The sequence below is a fragment of the Crocodylus porosus genome, unplaced genomic scaffold (genome assembly GCF_001723895.1).
Source record: "Crocodylus porosus isolate Cpor-Errol unplaced genomic scaffold, CroPor_comp1, whole genome shotgun sequence".
NCBI classification, from domain to species: Eukaryota; Metazoa; Chordata; order Crocodylia; family Crocodylidae; genus Crocodylus; species Crocodylus porosus.
The window spans coordinates 203,557,822-203,572,054 of record NW_017728906.1 but is presented as its reverse complement, the minus strand read 5'-3'; the positions used below and the strand labels follow the sequence as shown (position 1 = coordinate 203,572,054).

The 14,233-nt window shown below is 41.7% G+C and overlaps 1 protein-coding gene across 1 annotated transcript in view; it reads right to left on the bottom strand.

The window, feature by feature from the left end:
• The window catches only part of PGM2L1 (phosphoglucomutase 2 like 1), a 55,114-nt gene that overhangs the window by 16,557 nt on the left and 24,324 nt on the right, over window positions 1–14,233 (bottom strand). The window contains exons 3-9 of the mRNA XM_019530561.1: window positions 10,394–10,500; window positions 8,237–8,321; window positions 7,260–7,343; window positions 4,024–4,217; window positions 2,347–2,536; window positions 2,079–2,176; window positions 1,112–1,292 (exon numbers count right to left, since the gene is read on the bottom strand). Coding sequence (XP_019386106.1) covers window positions 1,112–1,292; window positions 2,079–2,176; window positions 2,347–2,536; window positions 4,024–4,217; window positions 7,260–7,343; window positions 8,237–8,321; window positions 10,394–10,500 — 939 coding nt within the window. The remainder of the gene's footprint in view (window positions 1–1,111; window positions 1,293–2,078; window positions 2,177–2,346; window positions 2,537–4,023; window positions 4,218–7,259; window positions 7,344–8,236; window positions 8,322–10,393; window positions 10,501–14,233) is intronic.

Genomic DNA, 14,233 nt, shown 5'->3' with positions numbered 1-14,233 from the left:
AAAAAAACCCTGATACATGTAGTAGCACAAGAAGAAAAAATTTCCTCCTGGCAACCTACAAAGCCGAGAAACATGGGCAATACTCATAACAGAACATAGGCACAGATAGCTACACTGAGATCATCCCTGAACAATGCCTGTCCAACCTCTTCTTAAACACCTCCAATGACGGAGAGTCCACAACTTCCCCAAGTGTCCATTGCCCCACCGCTCTAACAGTAAAGAAGTTGTTCCTGATATCCAGGCTAAGCCTACTTTGCTGAAGCTTCAAGCCACTGGTCCATGCCCTATTCTCTACAGTGAGAGAGAAAAGGGGTTTTCCCCCTCTTCCTTATGGCAACCTTCAGATACCTGAAGACTGCTATCATGTCCCCTCCTAAGCATCTTTTCCACAAGCTGAACAGTAAGGAGTACATGTTGCGTGTGTCCTTGTATCGCATGCCAATAGCCCTGTAATTCTGGAAATGTGACTTAAGCAGGATAAGAATAAGTGTCTCCTCTGAAACAGCTCAGCTTCTCTTTTTATTACACTCTTCATGAAAAAGTATAAAATGTTCACACTCTAGCTTTTCCCAATGAAGTTATGAAACTTCAAAATAAAGATCTAGTTAGAAAACGTCATAGTATAAAGAGTGATTTTAAAATTGATTTGAATGCTTACAAATTTTCTTGTCACAAATCTGGCTAAATTCAAGCTTTTGTAACAACCACTCCGGAAATGCCAGACTTTGTCTCATTCTCTTGCACAAGGTAAAAACTTGAAATACTAGATCACTCTTATGATAATGAGCCAAAAAGTTAGCCCGGTGCTTTGAGACACCTCCCTCACCTCTCCACAGCCTGACATTATTACAGTATGCACTCTCACCTAGACGGACAGGTAGGCAATGCAGACGCTAGTCTGTTAGACAGGCCAACAGAATCTAATAGGTAAAAAGCAGCAGCCTTAAGCCAATATATCAGATAAAATAATCAAACAACAGTAATGAAAACCGAGTTGCCTGTCAACTTTTTGGAGGCAGAGATAGGCCAGTTCCAGATTTCAGTTTTATAGCAATAGCTATATGTCAGTGTAGAGCAGAAGACCACAAGCCACTCACAAATCACTTACTTCAAAGTGAAAGCCTTCCTTAAGTGCAATTGCCTTGAGAATTTTTGAGGACACGGTGGTTGCTAACATGTAAACGTTCTTCACGTCCGCGTCCTTGGAATTGTTCTCTCTCCAACAGAAGAACATCCACCATCCAAACAGAGCTGCCAGCTCATTGCCAGTGAACACCTTCCAGCGACCACTGCAAACAGCGGGGAAACAGAATCAAACAGTCCTTTCAGACGAGAATCACAGACCACGAGTATTCTGCAATCACAAGAAAAATGGGCGATCTAACATGGTGTTCGACTTGGAAAAAGCAGCTCTATGAAACATAACATTAGAAGGGCTCCATCGTTGTCTTGCCTGACAGGCTTCCTGGACAAATGTGGCCTGTTTTCAAGGAGACTGTTGTTACTGTGTTGCCAATCCCTTCAAACAACCGGTGTTCTTTCTGGTTGATTTCCCACTAATAATCTGCAGCCCGCACCAGTATCAGTTATCGATCATCTGACATCTATCTTCAATGGAATTGCAATAGTATCCGTTGTCAGGATTTGGCCTAGCGATAGCTACCCAATTAACAATTCTTCTGAATTCATAAGGGCTTCTAGCTCACTCTCTCATAGCTGCAATGGCTCAGAAGAGCTGGCAAAAATTAGAAAAGCGAGTAAAATAAGGTCATTAAAGAAGGTGCTAGGTTTACAACAGCTTCTCAAAACGGTTGAGCATTTCAGTAAAATGTCACTAGAATGGGGGTATTTGACCAAATCTTTCCTGAAAGTATTTAACTAAATGACGCATTTTAAGCAAGATCAGTTACAACTATGGCCGTGGATGACGATTTTTCTGGGTAAAAGTTTCCAAATAGCAAGTGTCATGCTGATAGGCATAAAGAACTAAAGCAGCAAAACAATTATCCCTTACGAATGTAGCAGAAAACCTCTCCTCCCCCACCCTCCTTCCAAAGGAAAGGTCGTTTTCTTACTTCTCTTGTAGCTCTGCCACTGCCAATCTGTCTGCATCTGGATCCGTGGCCACTACCACCCTGGCATTCTCATTCTCTGCAAGCTTCAGAGACAACTCCTGAAAAAGACGAGTTAGGTATTACATACTGATGGCCAAATTATATTTCAGTCCCTCTGATCTATGAGCTCAGCTAAATTCAGTTACCCAGGCATAACTATTACTCTACTGCATCAAGAAAAATGAAAGCCCAGGGAAGGGTGGAAAACGACAGAATTCATGACAGATACCAGCACAGATTCTCCTTCTTCAGGATTTGGACATTTGACAGTAGAAAAGTCTGGATCTGGATCCTTCTGTTCAGGTACTGGAATGGGAGGCTTAAAACCAAATGCTTTAAAAGCCAATTGTACGTAGTCATGTCCAACTCCATGAAAAGATGTGTGCACAAACTTCAAGCTGGTCTTTGCATTCAGCTCCCTGAAAAGGAAAGCTAACATTCAGTTACTACTGCAGAGATCATGTCACAAAAGTGCTGAAACATCACAAAAGCCATGCCAATGCAGCTAATGTCCAACTAATAGCTTCATTTTCTGTCGGTATCTAAGGTAGGTCTGGAACAAAAATGGCTTTGGGTATTCATTAAAAATTGCTGGCTAAAAGATTTCCTTCCTCTGAAAACCACTGTCTTGGCTTTACTGCTCAGCTAGCTTAAAGTCCCCAAGAATGGGACATATCCTTCTGCAAACCAAGCTTTCCCCTCCTCTCCACCTTGGAAGGCTTTAGCTCACCTCTACCCCGCCTACGTTCCTTCACTCAGCTCCTCCAAGCTTCTTTGTTGTGCTCCACACAAACTCCCATCTTAACTGCTCCTCCACCCACCCCTGGTTCTGCATCTTTTCTGAAGCTCCACGTGCTTGAAAGTCTTAATCGTAATGTATTCACTTGATTATCAAGGTTCATCTCCCACATGGGTTAGTGCCATGGGTGCATGACAGTGAGCAAACCTGACAGTACAGTGTGCAATTACAGGAGATTGTATCTGAGGTGCGTGGCACGATAAGGTTTGGATTCGACCATCCAACGGGATGCATTTCTAACAAAGCAAGAGAAAGGTGAGAGAGAAGAGATGACTGGCAGGCAGGACAGTGGAACAGGAAGAAAAACAGAAGGAAAATGTGCCAAAAGCTTTCTTGCCACTAGCAATGCATCTAAACCACAGCCAGGAAGCCATGCTCCTAGCAAAAGTCAGTTATGGCTGCTATGAATGGCGAAAGCAGAAGTAAGGCTTAAATCGTCTGATACAAGGTAAAGATAAAGCCACAAATCAGGCACAAAAATCTCATAGAATTATTAGAAGTAAAAGGTAAGAGAGAGAGGGGCTGGTGCAGGCACCTACCCTGGAGAACTGCAAAAGGAGACTGAATGCACACCTTGCTGGGATTATCTGACCCCAGCAGTCTTTCCTGCCCAGAACTGGGGGCTGGACCCAATGATCTTGTGAGGTCCCTTCCAGCCCTAAACTTCTGTGAATCTGTGACCCCTAGTAGTCTAATTCAGTGGTGCTCAACCTCTTGGCCCTACAGGTCAGATGAGAGGTGTAGGGCTGATTCATGGGCTGGATCGAACCTTGCCAGAGAAGGGATCAGGCTTTAGGCACCCATATGACCCCTGCCGGGCCCTGTGCATTCAGATTGAGCCCTATGCTGCCCTGCATACCCAGTCTAGCACACAGGGGCTGGTCCCCACGGACCAGATTACATGGCAACAGAGGCCAGATGTGGCTCACACACCAGGGGTTGAGCATTCTCAGTTTAATCCATTCTGCATTTTCAAATAAGGTTGCTTGTCCTTATATTTATTTTAGTTTGGCATACATTTCACCCCGGCCAGATCCTGTTCTGCTTTGACTTGTTAAACCCCACATTCTAACACAGGGTTAACAGCTCTCTCCTCTCATGTCCTACCTATGAAAACAGATTTTCTTCAGATCTTCCATGTAACTGTCACAAATCTTCTCCAGAGGATCTCGTCTAAGAGGGCTGGTGTCTACTAGATTCTCATTCCAAGAACCGTTCCATGGCTCAACACATTCTTCTATACATTTCAGAATTTCCTTATCATGAGGAGCTGTGATCTGAGCTCCATTTTCCCAATACACCTAGTATAAAGGAAAAATAATACAAACATTTTTGACACTTAGAACAGCATCTTAAATGAATTAAGTTATAAATCCACATGACTACAGGACTCTACAACAGAGAACTCATAGCAAAACCAGACTGTTGCAGTTCAAGAATCCTTTTAGGATGATTGTGGATAAATTGTTCAGTTAAATAACCTTAGGCATGTATTTTCACAATGAGGTGGCACCCCAATTTCAGAGTTGCTGAGCTCCACCATCTCTAACTGAAATTTTATGGCACACATATTGGAAAATACCAAATTTAAAATCCACCCGTAAACTGGCCAGCCAATATAAAAATGTGGTTTCCTTTAAAAAAAAAAATATATATATATATATCTCACACACACTTTTTGATTTCCGAAGTGAATGAGAGCAAACTAGACAAGCAACAGGTCAAGCTATAACTCACTGTTTGCAATTATTTCTAATGGGAGAATCATTTTCATCTAAAGTCAAATCCTGAACGTACTCTAAGACCATGGACAAATGTACCTTTTAACTGCTTTAAGAGTAGTAAGAGTTGCTGCTAAGGTGCAAACATCAGCTGTTACAATGCAAACCCTGTCTGCATGTTCCTGTAGTACAAGTTGGCTAAACTGCTGCAAACTTGAACCCCACCTTTAAAATCGGAAAAGTTAACATTGCAACAGTTTTACTACTCTTAAATGGCATTGTTGCTATAGCAATGCATGTATATGTGCAACAGCATAGATTGATATTTGACACTCACACAACTGTCTATACCTAAAGTAGAAAGACACAAAGCATGTGTCCTGAAACAGCTACATCTCCCAAAAAAGATGCAAAAAAAGCTGTACTTCCAGTAATTCAAATGCAGCACTGGGGACAATTACGGCTGTGAAGAAGATTTTAATATTTGCTGGCCATAAGTTGCGCAATTAAAAAATTAGCTGCAATTAATCCTGATTTTGATTGCACAGCTTAAAACTCAAAATTATGTGCAGAAAAACAAAATTATGCAAAATAATGCAGATACTTTGTATGGTTGGGGAGTGGGTGTGGGAAGAAGATCTGTGAATGTGTAAGAGGCTGTGGGTTTGTGCACAGGGTTTGGAGCCCAGGGAGAGGGTGTCCCCAAAGGGGGGTCTGGAGCCTGGGGAGGGAGGACCCCCACATGCCCTGGCAGGATGTGAGGTACTGTGGATCAGGAGTGAGGGGCAGCAGCAGGGCGGGGGAAGGGATGAAGCAGGGGTGGGGAGGGAAGGGGCAGGGGTGGAACAGATAGGAGGTTCACATGGCGAGGGAGGGTGTGGGGCAAGGGCAGGGGTGAATGGGACCCCGGAGCCGAGGCAGGATGTGCAGAGCCGCAGGCAATTCGTCCAGAGGTATAGGGAGGGTGCAGCACAGGGGGACAAAGGCAGCAGTGCACAGATCCCTCCATGCCTCCCCCAGGGGTGCACGCAGTGATGGGGAGCCATGCCCCGCCAAGACAAGCTGCCTGCGGCTCAGTTCCATGACCCACTGCGGTGCCCCATTCACCCCAGCCCCTGCCCCAGCCCCCTCCCTTCTTCACCATGGGGGCCTCAATCTGCACCCCCCACTCCTTCCCTCTCCCCTTCCCCTCCACAGACTTACTGGCAGGGCACTGCTCTACATGCCACCTGAATGCATTCCTGGCTGTATGCATACTGTGGCTGCTCGTGTGTCTGTGTGCCCCCCCACACCTCCTGCTACAGAAGCTTGGAGTCCATGCACAGGCTGCCTTGCAGTCTTCTGCACTGTCACTGCTGCCCTGCTGGGAGACCTGGAGGCAGCAATGACGGCAGCAGAGCAGAGCCCCAGTGCAGGCTCCAAAACCATGTGTGCAATTAATGAGTTAAAAAAATTAAACGCAAGAACCATTTAACACATTAATCACGTATATTAACACAGATTACTTGACAGCCCTAGAAAAAAATTCATTTCACATGCAAAGTTCACACCACTTTTAAACAGTTCTACAATGAAAAAGTACCACCTCTCAAACATCAGAGATGTTCTTTTTAGAAAGCTTATTTTTAAATGTCTAGTTTGGTTCCAACTCCCACGCTGGACAAGTGCCTATATAAAGAATTACAAAAAATGAAATTAATAAAATGTAGATTCATAGATGTAGGGTTGGAAGGAACCTAAGTAGATCTTCAAGTCCAACCCCCTGCCCTCGGCAGGACAGAATACTGGGCTCATAAGACCCCAGCTAGGTAATTATCAAGCCTCCTCTTAAAGACCCCCAAGGATTGAGCCAGCACCACTTCTCTTAGAAGTTGGTTCCAGATCCTGGCTGCCCTGACAGTGAAGTAGTGCCTTCTAATATCCAGCCTGAACCTACTCTCAAACAAAAAGTGAGCTTAGCCTGGATTTGAACCCGGGACCTCTTGCACCTTAAGCAAGAATCAGACTCCTAGACCTACAAGGGAGCTTAATAACAATACTTGATATCGTGGCAGGTTACAGGGCTTCAAGTTAGCAAAAAATGATAAATGAAGCCCTCTGATTTTAAGCAGAGCACAGTTTGGTTCAATACAACTCCAGCTGCAGGTTTGGCTTTAAACTAGTACCCTTTTTATGCACTCATAAGTATGGATCTGGAAACCAAAAGCTCTCTATAAAAAGCAGAAGCATCTCCCTAAATTCAGCCTTAGGCTACCAGCTTGGGAAACACATGTTCTTTAAATTGGGGTCTCAGAATCACTTCAGTTATTGACTAGTCTCTTAATGAATGGTATCAGTAAATGGACTGTACTCCAGACACCCAGTGGACTTCATAACTTCTTTGTTTTTATTCTTAAAAAGACTAAATTGTAGGTACAATTCAAAAGCCAGCAGGACAGAAAGTTTTTTTTAATGTTACTTTCTCCTCCTTTCTAGCAGATATACAAATGGCTGCTTCTGGAGTATATCTGTAAATATTTTAGTTTTTATAAAAGGGCCAAATTCTGAGCATCTGGGTGATAAATATTTACCAAGGACCTGGCTTATCTGACAAAAGTTACCAAATAAGTGCCCAAAGCTTACCTTGTATCCATTATCCTCTTTACGGTTATGGGATGCTGTAATCATTACACCAGCAACAGCTCTGAGCTGCTGAACAGCATAGGGCTGAAAGAAAACAGCAATTTAAATTTACTCAGCTACTATGGTGCCGACATAAGTACAATTAAGGTGTCAAGATGGTAATATTTCATCTAGTTAGAGAGTGAATTAATGTGCGTTCTGAAAATTTCACCAACTGAATTCCAAGATGCCACATCAGAACACCCAGAACCCTTTTTGTGTTCTGTTAATGGCAATGATTTTGAAGTGAAAACGTTCTGAATATTATTATTCCGCTGGATGTTACCTTATTTCCAGAATAGATAAAAAAGATTTTTTTAAAAGTATTCCCAGGCATACAGCTTTTCAACAGCTTACAAAAAAGAAAAGCCTCCACTTAAATTGTGCATATATGAGAGGACTTAAAAATATTGGAGTAGCTATCAAGGAATCTATATCCACACTGTATCCATGAAAGACTGTACAGAAACACCTACTAACAACTACAGTTAGAAATCAATTTAAAAGTTATATAGCTGGGGGAGAAAAAAAAAAAATCACCATCTAGAACGTCTAATCCTTCAACTGCTTTCACACGTATATTCCTACCGAACTGACCAGGACTACCTATATTTGTAATTATTTGCAAGGCAGAAACACAGATGGAATACAGGTCACTTCATACTTACTACAGACAAAATTTTGCTTTTGGCAACATATTTTTCCTCTGGAGTATCTACATAAATTAAGAAATCTCCTTTGGTTTTTAAATACTAGATACAGAGAGAGAAGGATTGAGCCCTATGATTTTTAAAGACTTCCTAAGAAACGAAGCTTTCCAAATGTCCTCTATTGTGCCATTTAAATTCCAGCTTTCTGATAAGAATAAATACTTTTATTTAAATGTGGAAGGTCTAAATGTTGGAAAAACACCAGCTGTATGATTGAACAAAACTTACCACAAAAGGTGTAGGGACATAAGTTGAAAACAAGTACACTGGAACATCTTTAGCAAGCAGGACTGCTGCAGTGAGTTTTGCAAGTCTATTAAAAAGGAACACACACAAAAAAAACACCTCAGTTAACCCTATTCCCCACAATACTTTTCAAAAGCCGAACTTCAAAGACATATTCTTTTCCTGCTTCTCTCCAAAACAGGAGACTTATGATTAAGGAAATTGCTGTAATATAAATGTAGGTTTAATTTAGATCATCTTGCTATAGACAGAACTGTTTTCCAGGGATGGAAGTCTCTAATTCTTCTTTATTCATTAATACCTGTTACAATGTATAAAACACGAAATTCATTAAAACAGAACTATCCACCATGTTTAGCTTTGATTCAATCTGTGGAACATAAAGCAAATAGCAACGCTTTGAAGAAATCCACCTAAAAAACCTAAGCCCCATTTGATAGTAGTATCACCTCCATTTCACTTTTATTCTATTACCTTGCATTGCTTACCACTTTCACTTATTACGCCATGCCTATAATTACAACATAGGCTCCAAGGGAGCAATTTCCCTATTGTGTTATACTGAAGTGCCTCCTTGAAGACTGACTGATTTTAGTTCAATAGTACAAAGACAAAAGGTCAAATCACCTGATTAACTATGAACTATTGCTAATAGCAAAAACGTGGAGTTGAGCTCCTGGGTACATTTTCCCTTCTAAAAATGCTAAATTCCTACAAGAAAAGATTTTCAGAAGATAAAAAACACATGTAGGCATTGAACAGAGTAAACCTGGAGGTTTACAGAGTCTTGTTCAGCCGTTTTGGAGGATTCTCATAAAGCAGATCAATAATACTTTAACAAGACAGTGTGCAGTCTTCTTCCAATCCGTCTCAAAACAGCTGCAAGGGCTGGATACTCGCATCATGTTATTTGCTTTACAGCCAGTACAGAGATCAGTCAAAATAATCTTTCGCTTTGGGTAAGAGGAGACCTTTAATCCAAAAATCCCTTAAATTAAACTGAAATGGAAGCTACAGCTTCAGACTAAATATTTATAGCCAAAGAAATATATGCAGCCTGGTAATTAAAACTTAATGGGAAATTCACAGAATTGGACTATTCAGCAAACAAACAGGGTATATGGCTTCAAGATTCTGTAATATAAGTTTACTCTGTTCATGTATCAGGTGGATAAATGTACTGTGCAAAAGGTACTAAAATATTTAGCTGTTGTGTGCTAACAGAGGATTTGCTTCCTTCAGTGGCAATTTAAGTAAGAATGGTAGCAAGGTCAAAATCACATGATAATTTTTATACAGGCAGCCCTTGGACTTGCAACACAATTGGTTCCTGAAAACCGCGTCTTAAGTCGAAATGTTGCAACTCAGAACCAATTTTCTCATAAAAAATAGTATTATAAATGGGAGATCGGTTCCTGAACCCAGGCCTGGTACCCTATTTTCACCAAAAATACCCCAGAGTTTTGTATTGGATCAATTATAGATGAGTAGAATAGCTACACTGATGTATTTATATTGTAAATAGCAATCATATTGATTTGGAAGGACTTATTTGAGGTGACTTTGCTGGACTTTTTGAAGGGCTCTTGGTTGGACTTTTTGAAGGGTTCTTGGCAGGAGTCTTCCCAGGAGTCTTGGCTACAGGTTTTTCTGGAGCCTTGTCTGCTTTCTTAAAGAAAGTGTCCAAGGAAGTTTGGACAGATGTTCTCCAGGGAGATGGGTGACGCAGCGACCTTGTTCGCTGGCATGGCGTCGCATTGGATCAAGTGTTGTAAGTCAAAAGTGGCGTTGTAAAGTTGAAACAGGGCATCAGCGTTCTAACTCGAAACACTGCAAGTCGAGTACTGCCTGTACTAATATCCTATCCAGCCACAATCGCAACAGATTTTCATTACTCAAGCGATGGGCGTGGTATTCTGAATTTGCATTCACACTTCAATCCTCTCACACAAAGTAGCAACTTGCATAAGGGGCCCCTGGTTTGTGATGGGCAATCATCGGCAATACTGAAATCAACACAAGCAGCATGCTCAATTCCTGATCTATAGCTATATCCTCATTTGTCTGGAAAAAAATTAAAAGAAACATCTCAACCACAACTGAATTGCTAGTCTTTCAAATGTAAATCAATACTCATACTTCTTACTGCTGCAGTTGCTGGTCACCTGACCTCGTGTATCGTATCCAACAACAAAGCCTCTCTGCTTGAAGTCTGAAAAACACCTCTCGAGATATTTGTATATCCCCTACAGAAAAAAAGGAGAAACCATGCAGTTAGGTGCATTAAAGTGCATACAAATGCCACAACAGTAGAAATAAGATGCTCTAACTTTGCTGGAGTTGGATAAACCATGCATAAATATCTGTTCAAATAATGTTTCAGGGTTATTCACAGTATAAGCACATTTTTATTCCTAATTAATATTAATTAATATACTTATAATTAATAAAATATAATGATTGTTCTTAATAAAATAATAATAGGCATCATCTCTGAACCAAGAGTTTTAGAGTTTTGCATTTCTTTTTATTCCTAAAGTGTACTCCTTTGCAAATACTCACAAGAACCTAGTCGGCAGGTAGAAATAATACTATGACTTAGATGGCCAGAAAGCATGAATGGAAAGTTACTGCTGGTAAATCTTTTGAGTGCAATCCGGAGGATGAGAACATTGTTTTCAACCCACCCTTCAAATATGCCATTAAGCAATTCATAAAAAACAAACTCCATGTGTTAAATAAAGAGTTCATTTAACTCAGGCTTTCATAGCACAATCTGCTGAACAGGAGACATACTACTTCTCACTTCCAATTGAAATAAATCATTCTTTCAACACAGCTTTCAGCTACAATACATGTCATAGAGTAAGGACTCTTCCTTTGAAGAAGAGACAGGTGCTAAGTCCCCATCAGACATTTAAGGAAAGTTCGCTATTCAGAAGTTACACGGACTTTCAAGGCCACTGATCACTCCATCTCCAGCCTGCTCCCTTCTTGAACTGAAACCTTTGCTTCATTTGGGTATTTAAAGGCTGTAAAATTGACATTTCCGTTGGATGCGACTTCTCCGCTTAGATACCTCCATATAGGTTCTCCCATAATACATCTTATTACCTTCAAGTTTGGCCATTACTTTCAAACTGAAGTCTTCAAACTCAGCATATTTCATTCTCATCACCATCTTCATTACTACAGTGAGTTCCTATCTGTACTGGCTTGTCACAGTGAACAGAAAAGCTCATACTTCGCATTAATTTTAATGCTACCGGGTTTTTTCATGTTGCTGCAGGATTCCATATTGGGACAGAAAAGTCAGGAAACTAACATGTCCAGCACATCTGCCGGGCTACAGCATGCACCATTTATGATGCTTCCATCCTTCAAGATGGTGGAAGACCTGCTTATGCCCTGCAATCAAAACTCGTGAACAAGGTGGTATGTTGTATTAGACCAACTAGATATTTGCAAACAAATGATTGCATTTATTTCTTGTGCCCTGCTTACTTTTCCATCCCCCTAGGCATCAATCACCTGGTTGCTCACTCCCTTCATTAATGTGGGAATCCTCTCTCTGCTCATTTTTGACCCTCCATGAGCAGAGAGAGGATTTCAAGGATGCGAGAACAGGAGAGGGTGCAGCAGAAAAGAAAAAAAAAAGAGAGAGAAAAAAAATCCTTTTAACTGTATTATGGCAGTGTGTAAAGGCTTCAATCCACATTAGGGGCCTAAGAGCCATGCAGATGGTAACTGTCCCTGCAAGCAGTTTGCTAAATATCAATTTCTTCAGATGTTCAGCCACACACACAATATGCTTTGCTATGGTTCCTATCGGCCACAGTGCTTTGTCCCTCTGCATTTCAGCAACATGCTAACCACATATTCATACTGACTCAGCTAACTGAAAATACTTTATTTCAGGAGGAAGTTCTGGGCTCCCTCCCCCCCCCAAACTCTGAGCTGGTCAACAGCAATTTGGGGTGTCTAGCACATCTCCTGCTCTCGAATGCCCACCAGATAACCGCAAGAACGTTGTGTACTGAAACCCACTATACTTAAGGTGTATTTAAAGGAAACAGATTTGAACGATCTCAAACATCATTTAAAGAAACTGCTTTATTCCCACAGTGGATAAACGCAATTTAGCAAGACAAGGTTACTCATTAAAACGCTCCCACCAAGTGTTATTTCTAATGTGATTAAAATCCTGAAGTCTTCAACACAGAGACTAAAGCAGAAAGGCTTTTTGCTGCAGAAAGAAGTCTTAACCTTGTTCCCAGAGGCTGCTTTTTCACATCAGGCCTACAGCTCTGAAAAACAACCAAAAATGGATTCTTTCCAGAAGAAATATCAACGACTTTGTTCCTACAAAACCCATGATACTGGGCAAATGCAGATCAATCCCCTAGTGACCAAAACACTTCTCACTTCCTGCCAAGAAAAATGAAACTTCTCCCTTTCCGACAGCCAATCCGAGCTCACTCATGCTTTCGGCAGACTCAAAACATAAAGGCAGCATGCAATTTTCAGGCCTTCTGAGCGTGAACAGCTCCACAATAACAGCTTGTACGGGTCAAGGAGTCAAGCAGCTATTATTTAACTTCCCTTGCCTTAACAAGACTTTTACTTAGACCTTAAAGGCACTAGTCTTTGTCCTTGAATATTTCCACCGTTCCTATCATTTGTATAATGACACCAGCGCCGATGATGAAGAGCTACACCAGACTAATTACCATTGTTTAGGTGCTGTGTGGGCTGACGCTGCGCAAAGAGCTTCACAAGGCTGCGTCTACGTGAGATGCTGACTGTGCAGTAGCTCATTATTACTGCGCAGTAGCGTTGTGTGGCGTACAGTGTGATGCGATGCGCAGTCAGCATCATCAAGAAACCATTTGGAGACGCTACTGCACAACACTGGTGACTGCACAGTCATTCAGTACTTGTGTACGCAGCAACAACTGCGCAGTCAGGGTCTTGTGTAGACGCAGCCAAGAGCGATTAAAACACAGTGAGCAACGTTTTCAGATCCTGGAAAGCACTTAGGCTCGTTGAACATGGTATTCTCAACCTCACCTTTTCAGGTTATTCTGTTTTAATCTTCTGAAATGGGTTGGCTTCTTTCACACGTCATTTCAACAAGATCACAGGAGCCAATTTGTCATCAATGACTGGAATTAAACACTAATGCCCTACGACATTGGAAAGCTGGGACTGCATGTGGCTTTCACATGGTATAAGGAGTGGTTTCTAGCATTGCAGATCAAAATGGTAGTTAAGAGTCATATCGGAATAAAAGGAAGGAAAAAGAGCATGCTAGTTATTAGAACGATAGGCCTATAAAAGGTCCTGCCTTCTGATCCACCCAGCAAACAAGAAAAATGCTATGCAGTAGCACCCTTCCCCTGCAAGCAAGCTACAATGCCAAGCTTTTCAAGCACATATGACAATTTTTCCTTGATTTTATGGCTCGAGTAATATACTCTGACCCTGTTCTGCTCCTTCAGTTAGAATGCACTTTTCCAGCACATCACCAGTGACAAATATCAAGTCCTATCACAACGGGACAGCGATACATGCTTCAGGAAACACAAGGAAGAGTGTTTTACCCTCTAGACATGCTTGTTTTATGCAAACACCTCTCACTGAGACCTGAAACTCCTTTTAGGTGGATGGTATCATACCAATTCTGTCCTTGACAGAACAAGGAGCAATGGGCTCCAGTTGCAGCAAGGGATGCTTAGGTTGGATGTTAGAAACAACTCTCATGAGGAGAGTGGTGAAGCACTGAAACAGGATACCCAGAGAGATGGTGGCATCTCCATCCCTGAAGGTTTTGAAGACCCGACTAGACAAAGACTTGGTTGGGATGATGTAGTTGGGGCTGATCCTGCCAGGAGCAACAGGTTGGACTAGATGCTTCTACCCTCATGGTCTATGATTCTATGAATAAAAATCAGACATTAAAGCCCAAGCGGAATTTGC